This window comes from Gymnogyps californianus, chromosome 13 (genome assembly GCF_018139145.2).
Source record: "Gymnogyps californianus isolate 813 chromosome 13, ASM1813914v2, whole genome shotgun sequence".
Lineage (NCBI taxonomy): Eukaryota > Metazoa > Chordata > Aves > Accipitriformes > Cathartidae > Gymnogyps > Gymnogyps californianus.
The window spans coordinates 11,653,800-11,678,746 of NC_059483.1; the positions used below are offsets into that span (position 1 = coordinate 11,653,800).

Sequence of the window (24,947 nt, forward strand, 5' to 3'; positions counted from 1 at the left end):
AAGAAGAGATGGGAAGAACAACCCCTTTTGGATGACTGAGATGGAAGCAGCATGCAATTCATATGGCCTCAGGTCTGGGACTTGGGGAAGGAGGCTCTCCTGGCTCAGTGTGACTTACTCCATTTGGGTTTTCTGACCAGGTATTACCCTCTCTCTCTCCACTCCCTCTTGCCTTCCCTAGGTACGTACATACCTCAGGCTGTGGGCATAGCCCTCCATCCACACGAATGGAGACACAGTAGGCAAAAGAGCAGCACCCCTCCGGGGGACCCCAGGAAAAACTACCCCTACATGGATGGAAGCTTCAGTGAAGATGACTGGGACAAGCCCAGCAGGTACAGAGGGGTGGGAGGAGGCAGGGACGCGTGACTGCAAATATGGGGGTCACTGTATAGGGGACAAGGGGGCATCGGAACGTGATGGAGCGGCCAGCGATGTCCCCATCTCGGCATCGGGCAGCCATGGGGAGGGGTGCTGGGGTGGCGACCTGCTCTGTCGAACCACCTCCACATTGCAGGATACCCTGGGTGTAGCTCTGTGGCACCTCTCCCATGGCCAGGTGACATTTGTGTCTGGAGTTAGGGCGGTCTCAGCTGCATGGACCACAGGTTGTTACCACGTCTCATACTCCTGCCATGTAAAGGCTGCAGTATTTGCATAGTTTAGGTGTGATGAATAGGTATGGTCAAGGCTGTCCCCACATGTGTTGGCCAGACTTTTTCAGGTGAGGATGCAGCTTCACAACAGCTCAATGCCACGAAGCAAAAAAGGCCAACCAGAGCTCTTGGATGATCAGTATGAGGTTGTATGTCCAAGTTAAAGTCTCCCAAAGCTGTGGCTGGATGTCTCTCTCCATGACACTTTGGCCCTTCCAACATAACAAACAAAGCTACACTGAGCGAACATGGTCGAGTTAATCCCCTGGCTCAGCCAGCGTGGCAGAAATCCTGCAACACCTCCTGAGCCCATGGAGGAGGCTGCAGCTGCCCCTCGCTTTGGGTGAAAATCCTGCTGGATCTGCCCTGGCCAGAGGCTGCTGAGCCACACGTGGTGGAAAAGCCTCGTTGCTTCGTAACTAACCCTCCCCTCGACATTCTCCAGAGTCCCCATAGTTGTGTGTGTCGTGTTGTTACTGTCGATTCTTTTTTTTTTTTTTTCTTATTTTTTTCCTTAACTTTTGTTTGTCCAGACAAAACCCTTAGAACATCTCATGGCCATTTGCACCCATTTAAAGATGATCAAACTGGCAGGAAGGCTGGCAGCGGCGGAGACTTTGTTCTTGTTTTGCCTCTCAGCAAGAGCCAGCTCACAGAGGTCGTTGATCCCTCGTGGCCCTCCCAGCGAGGCCGCCGATAGCTGAAGTTAGCAAATCTGAGCGCTCGAAGCCCTGTGTGTCCCTAATGAGGGCTCCGAGCCCTGATGTCAAAGTGCAAGTGAAACGGTTCATGCTGCTGAGCCCTTTTTATTAGGGAGAAAAACAAAATGTCTCTAACCCTGGCTGCCTTTAGCCTGGAAAAATCTGCTGACCCAGTGGTGTGAGAGCCCATACTGATTCATCCGTGTCCTGGATGTGTGTGTTATATTGCTGATCTGAGAGGCAAGAACTGGTAACTGGAAGGGACGTTTGCCTCTTTGGGAACCTGGGAGCAGAGGAAGGAAATGAGTAAGGGGAAAGAATCAAAAATTCCTTTCGGGTGGAAATTTTGGTTTGTTTTTATAAAGTCTTGCTGGGTGTTTTTTTGACCTTTCTGCCTGATGTAAAGGGTACTGTCCTTTAAAAGCTGATGAAAGGTAGGGGGTGAATTTAAAATACAATAAGCCATGTCAGATACTCCTCTCTCCAGGCGGGCCATGATCTCACAAGGAGCAAAAGTGTGTGTGTGTGAGTTTATGCCTGCTACAGACTCCCATTTAAACCAGTGGATGAAAAGCAAAGCATGTGCTAAAGGCTTTGCAGTTAGTAGAGATCTGGAAAAAGCTCTATTAATAGCCCAAGGGGTCATTATGTATTTAATGGAGGCCAACCTCTCTTTGACTTGTACTCAAGGAAAATGTTTTGACTTTGCTAAGTGGCTCTGGAGGATGAGCGTCCCTTCCCGTCTGCGGCGCTGATGACCATTAAGCCATGCGAGATGCTGCCAGATGTTGCAGAGGTGGAGCCTCGTCCATGCAGCTCCTAATAAGATGCACAGAAGATGCATTAGGGCTGCTCCAATGTCACTGTCCCCTTGGGGTCTCTCCCCATGACACATCAGTGGGTTTGTCGTGACCTTGACTTAACACTGCAGAGAGTCTCCTTCAAGAGGCTCCTGTTAAACTGAGCACTGACGGTCTGAGTTTTGCAGTCTGGTGTTCAGTAAGCAGTGTCCAGTGTTACCTACTTCTCTGGCTTGTTCAGAGGACTTCAGCATGTTTAATTGCTATTTGCTTTAAAAGTTTGAGAATTGACCCTGGCTTGTGGTCAGAGATAAGAGATGCTGAAACTGCCAGGGTGGGAAATTGCAGAACCCCCAGCGAGATGCACACGGTGTTCGTGTTAACCTGTGTTTGTACCAGCTTGAGAGAGGTTCTCTCTATGCTTACTCTCTGTTGTAGACAGAACTGGTGGCAATCTTTACACGGCTGTAAGTGCCATGCGTGTTATATAGCAAAAAAAAAAAAAAAAGAGATCTCCTGAAAGTAACAGCTCAGTTCCCTGGCCATCCCAAAGCAAATGAAACTCGGTTTGTATGGGTTGTACATGACACTGTTGATATTGCTGGCTGCAGTGTGCATTTGCTTGTCCAACCCAGGGCAATCATTTTTATATACATCTTTGCATTATTTACTCTCATAGAGACCTAATGTATTTATCATTTTCTCACCATGTCTGTTACCCTCTGTGTTTTTCTCTCTCTTCTCAGGTGTTCTGTGTCTCAGATCTGAGCTCTATCCCATCAGCCTTTGTACTAACAGTCTCTGAGGCTCCTGGTTTACCCATAACGCATCCTTTTTTCTTTCACTTCTCTATTTCACCAAAACGTCTTCCTAAACCTACAATCTTCCTACAGGCACTTTTTAATTTACCCTTTGAACTTTGACATTACTACACCAACTTAATTCTTCCTTTGAAGGACACTTGCCCCGTTAGTAAATGCATGGAGGTCTCGTATTCGGACTCTTGTCTGAAAAGTTCATATTGTTTGCTTTTGTATATGAAGACTCTTCAAGTCTCTGCTTTTACTGGTGAGACACTTGCTGTAGCCTTGTGGCTTTCATCCCGCTGCAGAAGAGTGCTGACAATGTTTGGTTCCTACGTTACAACAGATACCCCAACCGCCAAAATGGCCTTGAGACCACTCACGAGGATAGTTTTTGGCGTGTTTTTGGAGAAGCTTTGGAGGATTTGGAAACATGCGGCCAGTCTGAACTTTTGAGGGAGATTGAGGTAAATCACTTTCTCAATTTGCTGCTGATCTGACTGTTTTGCTCTTGCCGTAAATGTTAGACTGTTTCCCCAGATCTGTTAATTGCCCATAGCATCCCTGTGCTGCCAGCAGTGTGAAGAAGGGTTCAAGTTTAATCCGTGTCAGTGTTTGTGCTAATGGATGACTGTGTCTCATTAGACAGTTGATTGCGTGCACTTTTTCCCTGAGCCGATGACTTACCCACCAGGAGCTCCACACTGTTTTTGCACTGTTGCTGGCCAACAATCTTCACATGACTGTTGGCAAACCTTCCCTATCAAACGGTAAGCCCTCTGCTTGGAAAGATGTTGTCTGTCCAAAGCACTTAAAAGCCAAGCAAAAGGAGCCTCCAAAAACCCCATTGAGACTGAAGCCTTGGCTTACTTCAAATATAGACCGGCCCAAGATATATCTCGCATTCAGCTGTCACTCTGCCGGAAACTGTTTCAGTGAAATAGGTAATTGGAAGCTTTTCAGCCAGCCTTCCCCATGGAAAAATCTGAGAAAGTAATTGCTTCCTGCAGAAATAAAGGTGTTTCCTCTCTTCACAAACCACTTTCTCTTTTCTTTATCCAAAATGCTTTGGAGGTCATGTTATTGTGTCCGGTTATAGGATGAGGAGCCTGGATTTCTAAGCCATGGGATGCAAATAAAGGCCTCCCTCGAGACTTCTGAGCAGTGGGAAGCAAATCTGCCCGGCAGGATGGAACCTGTGCTGCTCCCCTCCCCGATTCAGCTCCCACAGCCCAAAAGAAGGAGCGGGACCCCACGAGCTCATCTCTCCCCCTGCCTTCCAGGTGCAAAGGACTGGGGAGAGCTCGCTGGGTCATGCCCTCCATCACGCCCAGTGGGACTGTTTTTATGCACAATTGCATATCGCTTAGGCTTCAGAGAAAAGAGGCAATTTCTGAATAATTGGAGGTGGAAGAGGAAAGTTCTGTTTTGGTCTATATGGTGACAAGGAACTTACTAATTGTTCTTTCCTCCTTGATCCTTAGCAACTGTAAGTGGAGGAGGAAATCTCAATTAAATTTATTGTGGTGAAGCATGAAATAGTGTATTTATTATCTTAACTGCTTAAGAAAATGCTGACTTAAACCCAACACACACAACCCCAAATCCCCAGCCCCTACAAACTATAACGTCTTCCCTTGATCACTTATTTCCTGGACCTGGATGTATTTAGAAATGAGTTTAGGCAGCCACTATCAACCTTTCTGAATTGTTGTTGACTGCTTAAGAAGTAGTACCCCTCTGAAATGATGCATAGAAGTTTCTCTTCTGCATAGTGGTTGGCATCTAAATGTAAAAGAAGGGATTTGTTGGACTACTGTGAAATGCCAGGATAGAAAAAATATCTTTCTGCCCAATCCTTTTCCTTTTCCAGGGTTCCATGGTGCAGAGACGCGTGGGCTTTTGATTCATGCTGTTTTAAGGCTTTGGAGCTTTGAGAGTTATAGCAATGCTTTTAAAAATGTAAAGAAATTTTACAAAAAGCTGAGCACCTCTAGGGTTTTGGTGTATCTAGCCACCATTTCTAGAATATTTTGGAAAGTTCTAGGGACAAAAGGAAAGTGCTGTGTTTTTAGCAGAAGCCTGATGGGTTTCAACTCCCCTTCTATCGAATCCAAAGTACCACTGATCTGTTCCTCCCTCTCCGTGTGCCCATCCTTCCTGAGGCGTGGTGTGGGATGTGCAATGCTCATTGGGACTTCTGCTGTATTGCAGGTTTCTAAGCCCCAGCTCCTGGCCTCCTGTGATTTTATGACAGTCACAGATTTTTTTTATTTTTATTTTTTTTTAAATTTGACCCTTCATGCTCCGCATTTGAAAAAGAATAAGAGTCATGCAAGATGACCCCAGATAGCTTGAAAACAGGTTCACACACAGTAGCAATCCACTCCCAGACTATGGGGTATGGGTAGAAAAAGGCTTTTTCCCAGTATGTCCGGTGGAGCGTGTGTTGCCGCTTTGCTTTGAGGGCAGCCAAGACATGGGGAAAAATAATGGGGGGCAGCCGCAGGCTGGAGAAGTCTGGAATTGCCCTTTCTGCTGCTTGCACTTAAGCCGAAGCACCTAGCAAATTGCTTATGATGCTGCAAGGAGTATTTAAATACCTTGCAGATAGGAAGGAGTTGAATTCTATTGGGTACTGGCCAGTTACAGTATTTGAAGTGCATGAGGGAGGACAGTAGCACAGCGTGCACAGACCTTTCTGTTCTCCTCACTGGCTCTGCAATGCTGGTGTTGGTATGGCATGGCACGGCGTCCTGGGGGGTGTTGAGGCTGCCTGAGGTCAGTGAACAAACGTACCCTGGTTGGCTGTACCTCTGTTTGTTAATCTGCGTTTCAAGTATGTGGTAAGTCAATGTCCTTCCAGCATGTAACAGGTATTTGAGTTTTGTCCAAACTCGAGCTGATTTTTGTGTGAAGATCTGAAAAGTGCAAAGCTAAAAGATTTTTGTATTTTATCCATTCCTGTTTGGGATAACGTGGGTAGTGCTGGCATTTTCATACTGCCACCAGAATTCGCTTTATTTACCTTTGTTCCAGCTTGGAGCAAAGACCTGGAGGGCCTTGATTAGAGATTTAGTCAGATGATATTTCCCCTGTGCACAGGAGCAATTGCTCTTTGCCTTGCCATGTTTAGTATTGCAGAATTTTGCTATCTGCTCCCTACCTTTCCTTTTCTTTCTTCTACCTTTTGACATTTAATGGGACTGTAGACCCTTGGAGCCTGAACTTTGAAATGACAGTTTTCATTATGCCGTTTAAATGGACTCTGTGACCTGGAGCCAGTTGAGGTTCCACAGACTGGATTCTTGACTCCTTTGTTAGCTTTGATCAATGTAATCTCATTAGTGAAAAGCATTGCCAAATAGAATAGAATCTACTTAGGGCAACCTTTTAATGGACGCTAGCAAGGATGACCAGGCTTAAATACTACTTAATTTCATATTTTTAACTCAGTTTTGCTCAGTGACAGCTCCCATTTATTGACAGATAAAATCCTAATTTCTCTGCTGAATTGGCCTCAGTGGAGTCCAAGATATTGACTTCCCTGGGCCATTGCCAGCACTGTGCAATGCTGATGGTGAGCTGCAGCCTGCAGGGGTAGGCTGGAGAGCCAGGCAGACACTGGTTCCTCTGGGAGCCCCCTGAGATCGGGATGTTCATCCTTCTCGACTACCAAGAAGGTTCCTGCACAAGATGAGGCGTGCCTGCCTGTTTGTGTAGAAGGGGTCCTGAAAAAATAAGATGCTGCTTCACAAATGCTTCCTTCTGAGATAAAGCTCCATGTTGGGGTGGGGGTGGAAAGCACACAGCAGGTCAGTGATAGACCTGGCAGCAGGCTCCTGAGGTCTGGAAATGGCTTTTATAGCTAACTGGGAAGAGCTTCTTAGTACTTATTTTCTGATTAATGAGAACAATGGTGCCTCCCTGTTGTTGTCTGTGCCAGTTTTGTTGCCGTGTGGTCCATCTCTTCCTGCTGCTGGCTCCGCAGAGTGACTTTGTGCCCTCACCCTACAGGCATCCATCATGACAGGGAGTGTGCACAACCTGGGCCTGGAGGGCAGCAAGCTGCTCCTGGACTCTGTCAACCCATCGGGACTGAGCCCATTGAGGAAAACAAACTCCAGCGGTGATGACGGACAGACTGAGGGCAGCAGCTCCCCTGCCAAGAAGAACGAGAGGAACCTGGACATGAAGAAGATCGAAAAGGAGATGCAGGAAATCATGGCCCCTACCCCCCTTGAGTTTCACAAGGTCTGTGTTGCCAAGGATTGGTCTGGCTGTGGCGCTGCGGTACCTTGATGGTTAACGCTGTAGAAGCTTTGCAACCTTGTAGAAAATCTCCTTTGTTCAGAGGGATCCTCAGAAAATGTTCCTTGTTAAAGCTGGCCCCCACCAAGGTCTGCAGCAAAGGTTTCCAGAGGGTCAGATTAAGATGAAGGGGCCTCTTCAGAAGACTAACGGGATTTAGTTGCCATGCTTCAGTGGGGTTCAAACCTGTGCTTTGCTGTTTGCCTTTATGATATGAGATTTCCAGGTCCTTGTGTTCTGGAGTTCATTAATTGGTGCTACAGATACAAGTGGGAGAACTCAAAGTATGGCCCTGTGGAGACCCATCAACCCTTTTCCAGTGGCACACTCCATCCAGTAGGCCACTTTTTGTATAAAAAATAACTTACAATAACTGAAAAATAACTTATTTTCCCTCCCCTTCCACTCCACCCTCAGCCTTTCCTGAAGGAGTGCGAATGTAGCAATGGGATACTTGTTTGAATACGGTACCCAACTGAACGTAGCCAGTTTAAGCATGGTGCAAGGCAACAGTAATTAGAAAAAGTAATTAACTGTAGAAGCTGCTGATGCAGAATGCAAGCAAGGAAGGGAGCTGGAGAGGTTTCAAAAAATTTAATTGCCTTTTTCTTTCCTAGTGTGACTTTAGAACGAAACCTGCAGTTATGGTAGCTGGAAAAAATAACTTTTTCATGTTTGATCTGCTCTTGTCCTTCAGGGCATGGCAAATGTGTCTTTAAATAAAACTCCTTCGTACCTGAAGGAGGAGAGCTGTGTAATTAGGCATGTTATACAGTGACTCTTCATTCCACTGGAGCATCTGGTGTTGACTGTGGAGATGAGGTTGAGGCCAGGTGGGCTGCTCCTGTGTGTCATCCTGGGCACTGTCCTCCCCAGGGACCGCACATCCATGAGGCTTACCCAGCCAAGAGTACAGTGATGGAGTTGGAGCCTCATGGTAGAGATGCACTCCCAGTTCATGGGAGGCAAAGCGAGATTTTGGTGGTGTTGGGGAATCAGTTGTCCCTGGCTCCCACTATTACCCCATGGCAAGATACGCTTCCAGCAGTGCACTCCTCCTTTAGACAAGGCCAAAGCATGATGTGCTCAAGGGAAGGGTGATGAGGTTACCCATTTCTTGTCCTCAGTACATCAGCACTTACTAATACGAATTTTCTGAAAAGAACTCTTGAATAATATGGAGAAATTTAGATGTTCCTGCTGAGGGAAGTATTAAAAATGAGCTGTCTTCACATTTGACACACTACATTGAAAATTCCCTGTGAACGCGTTGATTTTTCATGTGCTGGTCTCGCATACACGGAGGATGCCCAGCATAACCTGGGCCAGGGAAGGCGATGCTCCGTTAATAACACTTGCTTTGTTGCTCTTTGGGTGAAATACAGCAGCTGTCTGTATTACACTGCTTGCATTTCCTTCCACATCGAAGGGAGAGGGACTGGTTGGTAATATGCCAGTCACCAAAGCAGTTCTCCATGCAATCTACCTAAGATGATGGTGTCTGGTAAATAAGGCTCAATCTGTATTAGCTGCCCAGGCTAAGAAAAATCTGCTCAGGAGACCCAGAGCAGAATTGCTATAGGTCCGCACACATTACCTATCTTATTCCTATCCTGCCAACCCTGTACATCTCCTCCTTCCTCTGCTGCATTAAAACATGTGTTTTCTGTTTCTGCCCCTCCAGATGACACTCCACAAAGACCCGGAGAGCGAAGACTTTGGATTCAGTGTGTCGGATGGCCTGTTAGAAAAAGGTGTCTATGTAAATATGGTCCGTCCGGATGGGCCAGCAGATCAGTGTGGCCTCAAGCCATATGACAGAGTGCTTCAGGTAATAAATGCAAAATGCAGTTCTGGAGGCTGGGACGGAGTGAATGAGTGGCTGAGAGGAAGAGAGAAGTGAGACCCATCCATGGCAGCACTAACTTTAATGAAAGGTAATAGTTAGCCAACTAGGTGAGCTCTTAGCCACCGAGCACTCAATGAGACCTGTGTTTTATAGTGAGAAATCACTAGGTAGTACCCCCAGGTGGTACCCCTAGGTTACACACATTCCAGGACACAGCCTGTCCCAGCACTGGCCTTTTTGAGCTTGGGCAGCTCAAAACAACCAAAAATCTGTGTTGCTTCCTCTCCTCACCCTCAGCCCTTTTCCTGTCATGTAAGAGGGTGATTTTTGGATGAACTAGACTGTGTTGACCAATATGTGTTCCTGCGAAGCCCCATGTGGAGTTAAGTGGTGTTCATGAAGTTCTGTGTATGCCTTTGACAACTAAAAGAGTTTTCTAGGAAACACATCCTTCAAGCAAAGTGTTTTTCCTGGATATTTTTCTTTGAAAGATACTTGATCTGAAATAGCTGATGCAGAAACAGAATAAAAACTCTGGTCAAAAGCACAGTCTGTAATAAATGCGACCTGGGCATATGGGACTACCAGAGGGACATAAGAGCATGGTGAGTTTTGGAGATTGGAACTTTATATGGATGAAACCCAACTATTTTAGCTTTGGGGCAACTCAAATAGCAATTGTGAGAAAGTGCAACCCCAATGGAAAAATTGCCACCGTTTGGAAATGCAGATATTGTGACCATATTTGGAAACACTCAGATGTTTAGTTTTACTAATTTCTAGGCGGGGGTTGTTAGCAGTAGGATTAGAGCCAATATATTATGTACATCAGGTAACTGGAGAACTGGCAGCGCTGTGGGGAACCTTGTTTAAGCTTGTTATGGTCTCTAGCCAGTTGGCTGCTATACAATTATTCCTTCTCGGCTTCAAATAAAAGATGGTGCAAGAATGAACAAGAAGCTAATTAGGCTCTGGGCTGCCTTTCTGTTGAACGTTGGATATGTTGCTTTTTGCAAGTGCCAAGTGCTCTGGGAGGTGTGCCCAAAATCCTAAACAGAGTGCCGTGGAGACTTTCGACACCCCCCTTCCACATGCTGCGCTGCACGGCTTACACCTACAAGAAGACGAGGCGATTGCCATCGTGTTGACATGTGGAGTTGTGAATGAGGGATTGCAGACCTGGTACAGGCAACTCCTGTCAAGAAGTACAGAGATGCGTTGCTGAGGATGCTTCACAGTGCTGCTGATTATGGGCATGATGATGTGCCTGAAGGCCAGCGAAACACCTCGTCCCTGCTGTAACAGACCCGCTGCCTCTCGGCTGGATGGATTAGCCGGAGCACGGCATTGCACTAATGGCACTTCTGCACTGGAACTGCCTGGCTGGCATAGAGCAAAGGCTGCTCTCTCCTTGTCCACGTGCAGTCTAGAAATTGTCCTTAGTTACTATGCTGTAAGGAGCAGTATTGGGGTCAACTGTGTGGACACCAGCTAGGGCAGGGGGACACTGCTACTGTCACAGAGCCCAGCTCCGTGGGCATGCATTAATGCTGTGAAAGTGTTTTGGATGGAAGGATTGCATGGACTCATCCAGCCCTTACCCAGAGAAGGAAGCAACGCCTGGCCCCAGGGGTTATGTTTGCTCCAAAGGTGTGTGGAAAACTGCTTCCTCTCCCCATGCCGTTTGCCGGCCCCCTCCATCCTGGAGCTGCCATGGCACCAAGCCCAGGTGCTCTGATAGCTGTAGATGAGAGAGCTGGGGTGGTTCTTGCAGGTGACCCAGCCTAGAAATGTACTTGAAGGTCTGCAAGAGACAGCAGTAAAAGTGCTTTCACTGCTGAATCCTGCAGAGAGAATTTGCAGCCGCCTTCTGAGCCGACGTGAAATGCGTCCAGACTCCTCTGAAATGAAGGATGTAAATGGGGAGAGGAGAAGCAGAAACTATTCAGTATAGTCTCAATTTACTGCTGGCTGATCTGGAAAACGGTTGGCAGAAGCAGAAGCCTCAGGGTCTGAGCTGTATTTGTTTTCTAGGCGCTGAATACCCCACATCACAAATTTAAGGCCAGTAAAAGCCATGATGGCAAAAAAATCATGGAAAATGGCAACCTTTCTCCTACAGGCTTGAACTGGAGAAGTGGTTTTGAGCCCTGCGGTGTTTAATACTTGTAATACTGCCCCAGACACCGGGGGTCAGGGTTTATGCCTGACCCAGACTTTTTTTTCCCCTTCCTCTACCAGTTATTGCATCGTTTCTCAGCTAAGCAAGGTTGTGCTCAGCCTGAAGGGGTGCCCCCACTCTGCTCTGCTGTGACCTGGAATCAGGGACCCCCAAGAGTTGTGTGTTTTCACAGGTGTGGGTTTAGCACCAACCTTGCATTTTATGACTAACAAACATGGTCTTTCTGTTATTCCTCCCCATGGCACATCTTAAATCCATCCTGGCAGGTAAACCGCATCCGAACGAGAGACTTTGACTGCTGTCTGGCTGTTCCCCTGATTTCGGAGGCTGGAGATAAGCTGGACCTGGTGATTAGCCGAAACCCCTTGGCACTGGCTGCCAACGCTCCCCCGGAGGGGAACAGAGAGCTGCCAGCGCAGGTGGCCCGCGGCGCCGAGGTCAAGGCGAGCATCCAGACGCTCTGAGCAGCGGGAGCAAAGCAGACGGTGCCTGGGGCCTCTGCTGAGCTGTTGTGGTATTTGGGGTGTTTTTCCTGTTTTTTGCACTGGTATTTGTAAACGCTGTGTATACCATAACCTGCAAGTGGGGAGGTGGGTCTTCAGTGAGCCTGTAGACCACCAAATATTGCTGGGAAGGTCGGACCTGGATGCGCATCTCAGGCCGTGGGCAGTGCCGGTGATGGAGTGAGCTGCCAATGGGAGGAAGAAGCATCCACAGCCATCCCCCGTGGCAGGGCATTCCCCCTGCGCCCCGGCCGTCGGGGTGCGTGGGGTCCTGCCTCCGACATCCCCCTCAGCCTGAAGGCCTTGGCCATCCTATAAACATACATGGTGCTATTATGTTTCTTGTTTGCTCCGTTAATTGCATACAGCAAGACTGACACGCCTTTCCTTTTCTGTTGTGCCCAGCTCTATCCTTTAAACAGTCCTGATAAATCGATTTCTGCAGCCCCTTGCACTCCCGGTGCAGGGCTGTGGAGAGACCTGTTTAAAAGACATTTCAAAATGTGCTTGAGAGTGGCTAGATGCAATCCTTGTACAAAAATTGGTATTTGCAGCTGCCTCCTGCCAGCCCCGTCCACACTCCCCGCCAGGGCTGGCTCGCCCTGCGATGGGATAAGGCACCTCGTCTTGCCATCGATTCCTGTGAGCAATGTGGTTACCTGTGCTGGAGTAGTTATTACAGAGCAGAAGGCCATACCCAAGGCTAAAGGCCTTGAATACCTGCCCAAATCCCCAGCCACCTTGTTTGTCTGGGCTTTATGGAGATCTCTTGCTTGCAAACCTGGCTTGTGCCCGCAAGTAAATAGCAGAATAGCTAGCTTGCCAGGGCTATCCCTGATGTTTTGAATTAATAAAACCTTGTTGTCTCCCGTCAGGCAGTGGCATGAGAAGCCCTTTGTTAGATGGAGGTTATGTCCCCCATGTCCCGCCTGGGCTGGGCGGTGTGTGTGCCCACGTGGGTTCAGCTGCTCGCCCCCGGTCTGCCTGCCTTCGCCTGTTGCTGGCCTCTCCGTGGCTTTGCAAGCATGATGCCCCACGGTCGCTCCCCTCCCTCCAAGAGCCTCCAGCCCTGTGGGGAAGAGGGGCTGTGATGTTTGCATCTGTTTCCTCATCTGCCTGCCATGTTTCACGTATTAGCACTTTATGATGATGTTCATGTCCCAGTGGTGGCGTGAGCCTGGCATCGCGTTCCCTGGGAAGGCTCGGGCATGGCAGAGACGAGGAGCTCGCTCGGTCGGACACTGCAACCCCAGCACCCACCGCCCCCATTCCCCGCTCACCCTTTCGGTTCCTCCATCACCACCTGTGTGCCGGTGGTGCGTGTAGGGTGTCAGATGGGTGTACAGCATACGTTGCTTTGCTGAGCCAGGACTCATCCCCCCCACCGTCTGTCCCCGAGCCACTTTGTGACACTGTCCCTCCGTGATAGCGCAACGTATCAGGGTGTTTCTTCCAGACACGTGCCCGGCCCCATCCAGCTATTTGTCGTTGTAGCCATTTTCTCTTCGAGTATGCAATATCCCATACCATTGCTGCCACAACTAGATAATGTGCCATAATTGATACTGTGGAGCATTGACAGTGCAGCCGAAAGTGTTTTTATATGCAATATTCTGAGCAGTGGAAGCTCACTGGGGCTTCTCATAGGTTTTTAATGAAGACTTTTATTAAAGGCTTTAAAAAAAAAGGAAGAAAAACTTGGTCCTTGTATCCCTTCCTATGCATTTTGAATGATATGAAGATGAAATGCATTACTTAAATGTGTATTTTTATCCATATATTAGAGTGTATTCCTTGTAAAGTATTTTTATATGCTAATTTTCTTATGTATCTATGAAAGCACAATATTTAAAAGTACAGCATTTCAAAGAATATTTTAGTCCTGTTTTGGACCTATTTGTAAATCTCTGTATTTAAATGGGATTGCAATGACACTGACTTTTTTTTTTTAATTAAATAAAAGCAAATGAAATGCGCTTGTTTTGGTTCGTGTCTCTTTCTGCTGGAGGACGATAGTGAGGCAACATTCTGCTTCCAGCCCAATTTTAACTTGCCCGAGGACCCCCAGTTAGGAGACACCTTGAAGGACAAGGGGGAGGGCACGCAGGGGGTTTTGCTGGAGGGCCACTGCTTGTAGGGCTACCAGTGGCAGGGCTGGGGTTGTCCCTTGCCACCGTCCAGCAGCAGGATTTGGGTCGCTTCCCTCCGTGTGGACATGGAGGCAATTTTGCTGTGGCTCTTAGCGATAAGAGCTGGAGATGCCTGTGCACATGGTTACAGCATCACTTGCAGCTTCACTTGGCCACACTGGAAATCTTGTTGGGTTAAGCCTGGGCTACTTCATGACAAAACACTGATGCAGCAAAGCATGTGGCAGCCGTGAAGTGGCCATGGCAGCATTTGCAAAGCTATGGTTAATCCCTGGGGATGGGTTAGGAAACTGCTGGAGGACGATGTGCCAGCAGGAGGTGTCCTGTCTGGTGCTCGGTACCCTGCAGCTCTAGTAGGGTGCCTTAGGGAGCCACACTATGGTAGCCAAATTATCCCTCCTCTGACACCAGACATCCAAAGAGACAACTGCTGCAAACCCAGAACATGGTTCCTTGTGTCCCTACATTGAAGACTTCTTCCCTTTGCTCTTACAAAGGGGTTTGGGGCACCACTATGCTCCTAGCATGGGCAGCGCGGGCTGGGATGCTCCCAAGATAAGGCCATAGGGAGTCTCTGCTCACTGGCGAGGAAAGGGTGAGCTGGGTTTTGCAACCCTTTGTGGCAAAGTAGGTAATGCAGGAATTCTTGGAGGCTGAGCATGGTATGGAAAGGCTCCTGGTTAGACCTGGGGAATCATTGCTACGTAAACAAGCCTTATCTGCTATCTCTGGCCGCCCTCCTGGGGCGCAGACTTCACAACAAGGCCCTTCACACATTTGGCACTGGGGACTTGCCAAAGCTGCGCAGAGCCAACCAAGGTGCTGCGGCGATGGCAGGTTTAATGAGCACCCGTGCAACGTGACCGATGGGGTTTTGGTGTGTACACCAGGTAAAAGGTTAGCACGGTGCTGCTCCCCCGGTATGTGCTGCCAGTCGCCTCGGTGGGCAGCATATCGTCCCGCTAATGTCACCTTGCATCCCATGGACCTCGGCTGAGGGAGCCGGCTGCAGCCATGGGCAGGTGACAGCTGCCCATGGCAGGGAGATGAAACCCTTTGGCAGCAGCTCGTGGCACTTAGTGGCTTTTTAAATTATTTGTTTATTTATTTTATTTTAGCCTGAGACACGTTGCAGTTGCTGTCTGTGCCGATATCAGGCTGCTCAGCCCAAGCATTGCAGGCTTTGCCGATGGGAGGAGAAATCCCTGGCAAAGTCCTCAAATTGCATCCAGCAAAATAACTAACCAAGCCAAAAAAACCCAAATAAAGACAGCTGCGGGGCTAATCCTGGGCATGGGGTGCTGTATCCTCAGCAGTGATCAGGGCCTGATTCATGAATGCTTTACTTTTCACAAATAGTAGCCACCTACATGTTGTTTTTTTCTTTCTTTTTTAAATTATTAAACTATCTGTATCCTAACCCACGAATTTTTGTGCTTCTACCCTTCCGATTCTCTTCCCATCCCAGTGGGTGAGAGGGTGAGCGAGCGGCTGTGTGGGGCTGAGCTGCTGACCAGGGTGAAACCATGACAGACATGAGGTCAGATAGTGAGCTGGGCCAAGCAGTCTGGTGAACTGGGCTTATATATATATATATATATATATATATATATATATATATATATATATAATGGAATATTTTATAAGGACAAAAAAACCCCAAACCAACAACCCCACAATATATAATAGATTTAAAGGAAGAATTGAACTACTCAAAGACCAAAAAAAGCATCCAAGAGCATAGCTGATTTATAAAGGAAAGTTTTATTTTCAGTTATAAGGTGATTACAAACTCATCTAAAAAAGCAAAGATGACTTAAAAATATCCATATACATTTTATTTATCTAAAAAGCAAAACAGAAACTGCAAAATACAAACATTTACCATGTACACAAAGGCTAGGGTTTTTAGGATTAAATTACACTCCAGGATTTTTTTCAAATACAAATATTCCGTTTTGGAACACACAAAAAATGTTTTAAAATGTTTTAAAAATATTTTAAAGTTTTTTTTTAAAAAAAGTTCAGATGACATTTTTAAGGAGGCCATCGTCACTGTTGCCTCCTCGCTGTATGTGCTACTCATCACATTACTGTAGTCACAGTTGCTAGGAATTTAAATAATAAAAAAACCACCACCGGTTTTTAGCCAAATACATCAAACAAGATGGACCACCTCTTATAACGTGAAGTCCCTGGCAACGTTATCAGGTAACAATCACAACATTACACTGGAGAAAAACAACATTCTATTGAACAACGAGCACTTCAGAACAGTACTGGGATGCTGCAATGCTGAGAGACCGTCGCTGGCTTCCAGGACAGGAGCAGATGACAAACTCAACTTGCCCCCTCAGGATTTTTTTTTTCAGCCTCTCAACATGATTTTGCCACTGTTCTCATTTTTTTTCTTTATATATTGGAAAAAAAAAATCAAATCTTTTTAACATCTCAACTGCAGAAGCAGATAGATTTAGAAACAATATGTATCATGCTAACATGTACTATGCTACAGGACCGAAGCCTTCCCCCGCATATGCACGCACACAAAAGCACACATGCACAGATCCTTAGCATAATCAAGTTTCACTTTTTTTTTTTAAATTGTATTTTTCCCCATTATTTCTTCTGATTTCTCAAGTTGGGCCATGTTTTCCCTGTGCTGCAAATGGGAAAGTGAGCAGCACTGTCCCGCTGTGCACCGCAGAGCCAAACCATGGGGAGGAAGCCTCCAAAAACTTGCCCCTTTTTAATTTGTCTTTAATTTACTTTACTCCTAAAGCCCAGGGCTGTGTAAAGCTTGTGGCGATTAAATTCTGACACTTTTACTGATTATTTCAAATTAGGGCACAGCAGCAATACAAAAAGGCCATGTTTGCTCTGCCATTCAATAGCCCAGCAACACCAGCAGGGTCAGGCTCTTTTCCAGTTGCAAACCCCGTCACTGAAGTTTTCCACCTTTGATGGGGATGAGGGAGTGATTGTCTCTTTTTTTTATTGGTCAAATGGTGTCTGAAGCTTTTTCTGCTCTTGTTTTAGGACATGGGTAAATTGAAATCACCAATTCACACTGACAACTGGAAAAAAACACACAAAAAATTTTCTGTTTATTTTTTAATAGAAACAAAAAAATTCAGGTTTTTGTTTTTTTTTTTAAAGCAGAGAAGCATTGTCCGTGTACAGGTTTATTTTGGGCTGGCAGAAAAGAGCTGTGATCCGGTGGAGGGTACAGGGCTGGAACGGGCAGTTTTCCAGCTGGGGCTGGTTATGCTCAAGTCTTTATTGAGCAAGCTTTCTGATAAACTCAATGTGACCACTGATACCAACAAAAAATTTTTGTGACCGAAGGATGGAGCTCAGCCCTTTTGCACTAGTTCATGGGCTTCTTAGGTGTCAAGTGTCACCAAATCAACTGAATACTTTCTTTCTTAAGCTTATCTTTGATTACAAGAAATAAAACAAGCTACTAGGGTCTGACAGTTCCTGACCTTTGCTCATGCAAATATACAAATACACAACTACACGTCAATCCTAACCACAAGGCTTTGGATGCTGATTTTGGAGAAATCAAGTCCAAGGCAGCTGCCTGAACCCACACGACACCCAACCTCCCATACCGGGAGCCATGTGGCGCTTACAAGGAGCCAGGAGAGTTTTCAAGTCCACCCTTAAGGCTTCCTTGGAGGGGCCACAGTCCAGGATTTTGTCATTACTTTCCCTCTACCATCACCTCCAATTTAGGAAAGGCCGTTTGAACACCGTGGCAGGCTGGCTCTTTGCAGGCAAGCGGTGCCTAAACCTTCTCAATCCTCATCCTAAACAGCTCTGCAAGACTTACACACATGATTTGCAGCCTAGGAATAGAAGCAATGTCCCCACTTGTGTGCATGCATATGAGGGTGGAAGATTTCATCTACTAGTCTACTTAAACACAGATTTATTTTTTTTTACTGAAAGTGAGCAACTTCCATTGAATCTCCTGGAAATGATGTCAAGGTCATCTTTCTTCCAAGTGTACTTGAGCTGCTTAACTAACTTGTCCACTCCATTCAATACACAGCTTATTTAACATTTTATATACATTATGCCTCCGTGAGTGATCCTGCAGTGACCACAAGACATGGAAGCTAATAATCAGTTACTCAAAAACATTCAAATCCTTCTCCCACGGATGGAGTTTTGCCATTGATGCAACAAGTGGGAGCTTTGAACCCAAGTGTGACAAGCATGACCTTACCGAAACTGTAAAGTCTCCTTAGCAAATAAAAACAGACTAGGAGGAGACTTGTAAAAGGCCTATCGAATGGAAATGTCCATGTGTCTTCAGATCTACTTGACCTGTCTAATGCTGAGACAGAGAAGAGGAACGAGGAGTATCTGCAGTTGAGAAAGGAGGATGCACACAGGACTGAAAACAGCTGCAGAAGATGCTATCCTGACAGTGACATTAAAGGCTCTGCTGATGGTTGTTGGGTTTTTTTTGTGTTACAGCAACTGTAAGGCTGCACCTTATTTTTTTTTATTTCTTCTTTTCCTCCTCTCCCCAAGAACAGCAGCGAAAATCAGTTTTGCTGAGCTGTTTCAGCAGACCATTCCTAACTCCCCTCCACCCCAGGAGCTGCGCTGCTGCTGCTGCGGGGTGACCACCAGCGTTGTTCTAGATGGCAAATTCAGCTGTTGTTAGACTTTTGTATTTTCATTTACAACACAAGAACAAATCCATTGTGGACCTACTATCTCACACTTCAAAGAGGACTTTTCTAAGTGTGTGGATCTGTTTGGACCAGATGAAAAGGAAAGCTACAGATGAGAAGGAAAATGAGAACAATAACACCAATAAAAACCAGTTCTATTTATGAAATCATACTGTTTAAATACCGAAATACAGACTACTGGTAAAGTCCCTTACAATAGATGCTCATTCAGTGAGATCATAACTAGTGACAGGTGAACTGAAAAAGTTTGGAAAATTGAGAAAAATAAGAAACAGGTTGGAGAATCTTGTGGGGTAAATATTCCCCTTTATATTTCTACTATCTCTTGATTTCAGTTCAGCTGGAAATAAATACTGCTGAAACTCTGCCGTTTCCAAGCCCAGAAGAACCCATGAATACAAAGGTACATGAAATATGAAAAGGTGTGGGTTTTTGTCTTGTTTTATTCTGGTTTTAAACTCAGGGATCTGGTTCTAAAGATCTCATGCCAAAACTACTAACTTTTCCCTGGATCCAAACCAGTTCATCTATGACTAGTCATGATATCTTAATATAAAGTTCCTCATTTACATAAAACAGGTAAAATAGGTCACAAGTGTTTAAACAAGTAAATTAGGAAAAAAATCAGTTGTATTTGCAGTCAGAAATAGGTAGAAAACACAGACTTTTTTAAAAATTATTTTTTAATAAATTTGGCAGAGGATCATGTTGAAATGCAAATTTACCACCAAGAAAAGTTCAGAAATCTGATAAAAGTGTTAGGAAAAACCCCCAAACTGTAAAAATGTGAGTGAGCTCATTGGAACTCAAACCCCAGATAAAACAAGAAGAATTAATTATATTTTTTTTGGAGAGGAGGGAAGAGGGGAGAGGGGAACTGTTTTCCAGAAACAATAATTTCTTAGCTCTTCATGAGTCCCAGCCCTCTCTTGCAGTCATGCTAAAGAGCACAGCAGGGCCAGAGAAGCTGACATAGAGAACGCTTCAATGAGGTTGTTGCATATGTGCGAGACATTTTCACGTGGTACATGGAAGCGACTGATTTGAATGGCACAGTTTACATCGAAATGGGGCTGGGTTCTAGTTCTCTAGTAGTTGTACTTTGAAAGGTGTAGTATTAGCCCTCTGGTTCTTCATGCAAAGACACTCTCCACAATGCGGGAGATGGCTAAATACCCAGCTGACTTGCTGGAGACATCTTTGATGTAGTCAAACTAGTTTTTTCCCTAACTAAAGCTTGTCTCAGCTCTATAGCACGAAAGTGCTGTGCAAACTATATCTCAAACACAGTTGTATGACAATGTATATATATATATATATAAAAAAAATAAATCAAGCATCAGTGTTTCATCTGCACTCACAGAAACCATTAATTTAGACCTCCTAACCTGCTACTCCCTCTTCACCCAGGCAAGCGTGCCTGTTTACGGCAGGCACTAATTGTAACTCAAAAATGAGGGTCCAAGCTGAAGCCCACTAAGATAGTTATCTTTGATTACATTTCCTTGCCTTTGATGGTTAAAGGCTATTTAAAAAAAAAAAAAAAAAATTGTATGCCTGTTTCTTTATTTTGGGCACGTTTGATGACACCCACTGGCTCACAGAATCCCTCCAGTGACCTTCGGATGCCTATTGCCACTGGCCCAGCAGGTGTCATTAGATGTTTGCCATCTCCAGCTGTGGAAAAGTTTCATTTATAACTCTCATAATACAGCAGCCAGAAAAAGAAAACAAAAGCAATTCTGCCGTGGCTGGTTTTGTTGCTGCAACTCAGCTATCTGATGTAAAAATGTGTACAAATTCAAACTAGAAAGATTCTGGAAGTTATAGATGCAGTCACTTTTTCCTTTTTTTTTAAAAATTATTTTGGTCCATCTCTTAGTTTTAAATCACCCCTTTTCTGTTACAGGAAAACCAACAAGCTAATCAACAAGTGTTTGTGCTGCTGTGGCCAGTTAGCCCATGGGACAAGAAAAAATAAAATAAAACTACTGTGTAGGAATGTTAAGAACTGGATATATTCCTGTTTAAATGACAAACTCCGCCCTGACAGACTAAGCTGACAGCAGAATAAGCAGATACAAACATCAAGCATTTCTTCTAAATACCTTTGGATAGCCTAACTGTGGTATCATAAGAAGAAAAACACCTCTCCCTCTAATACAATGCCCACAAGAAAAGGCTGAGTTTCGCCAGAGAACCTGTTCCCAGCACAACCTGCTCAAGTTTAAAAACAAAAAAAAAAAAAAAAAAAAGGCTTTTGCCCATGTTTTGGACAGTCTTCAGGGAGCAATTCCCCATGGAAACATCCACCTGGCCCACACGAACCCCCATTCCTACACTCCTTGTAGTGGTTTGTCTTCACTCCTCAGTCTAACCTGGAACGGTACGCAATTCCTTCTGACCAAACACAAAATATTTCAGTGTTATGTGTTCCCTTTGCTTTAACTTAAAATCCTGAAAGGCCTGTTTCTTCAGCAGATGAGATCCATAAGCCTCATAAATATGTCTGCCACCCTCCACCCCCCCTAAAAAAACCCCAACAGTTTAACCCAGTGATGGGCAAGGAGACTGGGGGCCCTAGGTCCACTGCTGCTATTTAGTAACATGGGACAAGGGACCTAGTCCTTTTGTCTGTTCCAACAGTAATGACACCCCCCCCAAATAAATAAATAAAGCAAAACCTGGTTACTGAACTTGGCAAAGCATTTTTGAGATACATGAATGAAAAGCACCTGTTTACTGAGTGATATTATTATCTTCATTACTATTATTATTAACAATGTGTCTGTTATAAATACTGGTTACACCAGGTGTAGGTGAGCAGTTTTGTTCCTCCTGTCGCGGATGACCTGGTTTGTGTTCACCTTTGGACGGTCAGAGTCTAGAAAGGATTCTTTTATTTTTCTGCCCAAAACCGAAGTCCAATAATTAACACGCAAACAAATGAGCAAGTGAACATCTGAAGCACCCAGAGGGCAGGTGCTGCTTTCCCCCTCTCAGCTCCTCAGCACTTGCCCCTGCTCCCCGGGGACCGGCTGCCCCTCCCAGTTTGCAGAATTCAAGTTTACACCAGTGCCACCACACTAAAATATGCTTTGCTGGAAAACTCAGGAGCAGGTACTCAACCTCCCCGCTCATGCACAAACAGCAGGCATTTCACTTAAGTTAAAAACCCCCCAAAACCTAAAAAAAAAAAAAAAAAAAGAGAAAAAGAAAAAAAAAAGAGTGAACCATGCCAAATCCTGCAAATGCCTTCCTAAAGTCCTCCTCTCGTCTGTGTGACAGGGTCCCAACGCTGTGCTTGGGAGCGACGGCCGCAAGGCTTTTCACACCCAACTTCTCTGCCTCCCTTGCAAACTCTCTGCTCCAGCTGCCCGGCTATATCTTTATTCAGGGACTGTGCTAAACATAACTGTACCCTTTCCCTAATGTGACCCTGAAGCCTGTCGTTTACCACAATTGAACCAGAGGGTGGAAATACTACACCTTTGAAAATTCTCTTGAAACAGCATCTTTTTTTTAATCATATCTCTCAACAGAGCTCCTTTTGTGTGTTCTGTAGGTTACCCTGCTCCCAACCATACCAGCACCTAAAATTGCTTTCTGAGACTTGAATGTATTGCTGGCAAGACAATCAATTCAAGTGGTAAGGTGTATAATATTTAGAGATAAAGATATATATATTTAAAAAAACCCAATAATAGTAAATTCCTGTAATATGTCTAGTCTGATATGAAAGCTCTCCCTCTACAGAGAGACATCTGCTGTGATTACCTTACAAAATATTAAAAAAAAAACACACACAAAAAATAACTTTCTCTGTGAGAAATAAAAATAAATCCTAGTGCAAATATAAAGCTCTGTAAACCTGGTCCTATGAGAATCTATGGTTAGTAAACGGCAGTTAAAGCAGGTTTATCCTCTCACAGAGAGAGCTCACATCATGGTTTCCACAATGATATGAGTTGGCTTGATCAATCCGCCATTTGAAGTTCCATTGGGGCAGAAGGGAGTGCCACTCTCTGTTTCTTTGGACCACCGGTTAACTTCCTTGGGGGCAGCCACCGCTTTTATCCTCTGAAAGAAAGAAGAAAAGCAAAGGTTAGAAGACCTAGCGGCCCCCGTGTCTCCCTGTGCAGGATGGAGGACGTGGCAAGCCAAAGATGGGCTTGGTGGCCATCAGGGACGTGCGTATGTCACGTGGCTCTGCAAGGACGTGGGGACCCAGGCTGTGGAGTACCGCATTCAACGTTTGCTCAGCTGCAGAGCCTGACTTGATGCAGGCAAGTCAGACACGAGAGGGCATTCACAGCGTTATCCAGCATCCTGCACGCTGGGCTTTCAGTGCTGCAGCTGCTGCTCAAATTATGTGCATTCTCCTTCCTCATTTAGAAACAACTCTGCCTTTTAGCCCAGCCGTTCATTGCCAAGTGGCAACTTCTCTCCTACATCTCAGTACACAAAGGAAGGACTAAATGGCATCTGACCAGTGTTTACTCTCTTTCCTTTCCTAACATGGTCTTTGTGGAGTGTTTTGGCTACTTTTAGACTTGTCTCTCAATAGATGGTGACAATGTAGGCAGGAAAATAAACACTCATGAAAATGCTCTGGCCACAGCTGAAAAAGACCATTAACACTTGGAGGAAAACAAATGCAAGCGTTTGTTCTCTGGGAAATGTTGGGGTTTTTTTCTATTCTCTCTTTCTTCCTAACCCGAAGTGTCCCACTTTCTCCTCCAAGAATACCCTGGGCTGCATTTAAGACCGTCTCATTAGGCAAAAACAAAACTAATCTGAAACCTTAGGAAGAGAATTGCTAAGTTTCATGCTTGCACAGTCTCTAAAAACTTTCCACTGGAAGAAAAACAGTCCAGGGCAACCTGCACTGAACTGCAAAGGGCAAGAGACTGCCTGCAAATCCAAACCCAAGAGAATCTGCACTGTCAAGTCTGAATCCGACCCAAAGTTTTCCAAAGATCAGGGCAATCTGGATCCAGTGTTTCAATTTGATTCATTAGGGTAAAAAAAATTCTAAAAAAGCTAAAAAGTGACGCCCACTGGCAAGAGGGTTTGACTTTTATTCAGTCCCCCAGAGCGAAGGCCATGCCTGAGAGCCACACAATCCACAGGTGGATCTGAATTTCCCTGAAATTAGCTCTTAGACAGCCGGGTTTGACCCAGGTCTCTCTCTCTCTCTCTCTCTCTCTCTCTCTCATTTTCTCAGTGATTTGTAGGATGGTGCTTCCTTGTCCCCATGGGCTGGAGGAGAGAGATCTGGCACTTGGAAGCACCCCAGTCCTTGGGTGCTTGTCTGCACATGGAGGCAACAATTTGCCAAGCTGGAAACTGCAGAAGTGGGACACAAGTAAAATCACCTGGTGTTTGTCTGAGGACAGAAGGCTTTGTGTTTGTTCTATTTCTACTGTTTGCCCAAAGGACAGGTGATCTTTAACGGTCTTATTTGCATTCACTGCAGGAAAGGCACCCAGCTTTGCCCTACTTGGAGAAGGCAGCAGTTTTCCAAGCATTGTGCTTATTTTGTATAAAACTCAGCAAGTTAAAGCTCCCTTTCTCCTCTAGACAGACAACCAGTTGCTCTTACCTCAATAAGCGACCCATCTGACTGTATGATGCGGATGACCATCACCATAGGGATGCAGATCATGGAGGAAAGGGCAAGAACCCAGCCCAGGCCAATTGCCCAGTCTGGGTATGTGTAGACCTTGTTGTAGGTCAGTGGTTTGTACTTGGCCAAAGAAAAGATAAAGCACCCCTGTGGATGAGAAAGGAAAACAAAGTGAGGCTCAAAAAATGCTGAAAGCAGTAGGGTTCTGGTGCTACCGCTGGCCCTAAGGAAGGAAGACAGGCAGTGAAAGGCAGAGCTGATGGATACCATATGTATTTCAAACCAATGGGGGAATTATTCTTCCATTTAAATTATTGAAAAAGCATCTGCATCTGCTTATAGGTAAACTGTTGCTTGACGATAGGGTGTTAAGCAATGGTGCTGAACAGCTGCAGTACACTGCCTGTTCTTTTTCAGCGCTCAAATATTTGCTGTACATTGCAAGAAGCTTACTGGGATGTTCTTTGCAGCAAATGAAATACTTCAAGCTGAGTGCCTGCCTCAGACTGCTCACGTCTTTTTGTTAAAATGGCCTAGTAGGCCATTAGTAGTCACTTAAAGTAGGAACTGCTCTTTGGAGAGTGAGCTTTCTGTGTCACGAATGTAATATTTTGCCAATCCTAAGAAAAATCCACTCAAATGTAGCCA

General features: G+C 45.5%; 2 protein-coding genes across 4 annotated transcripts in view; one reads left to right on the top strand and one right to left on the bottom strand.

The window, feature by feature from the left end:
• GRIP2 (glutamate receptor interacting protein 2) overlaps window positions 1-13,781 on the top strand; it is a 293,481-nt gene extending 279,700 nt beyond the window's left edge. The window contains exons 20-25 of the mRNA XM_050904726.1: window positions 182-335; window positions 3,307-3,427; window positions 6,978-7,030; window positions 7,115-7,214; window positions 8,956-9,102; window positions 11,569-13,781. Of these exons, the coding sequence (XP_050760683.1) occupies window positions 182-335; window positions 3,307-3,427; window positions 6,978-7,030; window positions 7,115-7,214; window positions 8,956-9,102; window positions 11,569-11,766 (773 nt within the window). The 3' untranslated portion in view covers window positions 11,767-13,781. The remainder of the gene's footprint in view (window positions 1-181; window positions 336-3,306; window positions 3,428-6,977; window positions 7,031-7,114; window positions 7,215-8,955; window positions 9,103-11,568) is intronic.
• Window positions 13,782-21,902: 8,121 nt separating this feature from the next.
• The window catches only part of SLC6A6 (solute carrier family 6 member 6), a 52,268-nt gene continuing 49,223 nt past the window's right edge, over window positions 21,903-24,947 (bottom strand). For all 3 annotated transcript variants that reach the window (XM_050904415.1, XM_050904414.1, XM_050904416.1), the window contains 2 exons: window positions 24,276-24,446; window positions 21,903-22,750 (listed from right to left, as the gene is read on the bottom strand). In XM_050904415.1, the coding sequence (XP_050760372.1) occupies window positions 22,610-22,750; window positions 24,276-24,446 (312 nt within the window). In that variant the 3' untranslated portion in view covers window positions 21,903-22,609. The remainder of the gene's footprint in view (window positions 22,751-24,275; window positions 24,447-24,947) is intronic.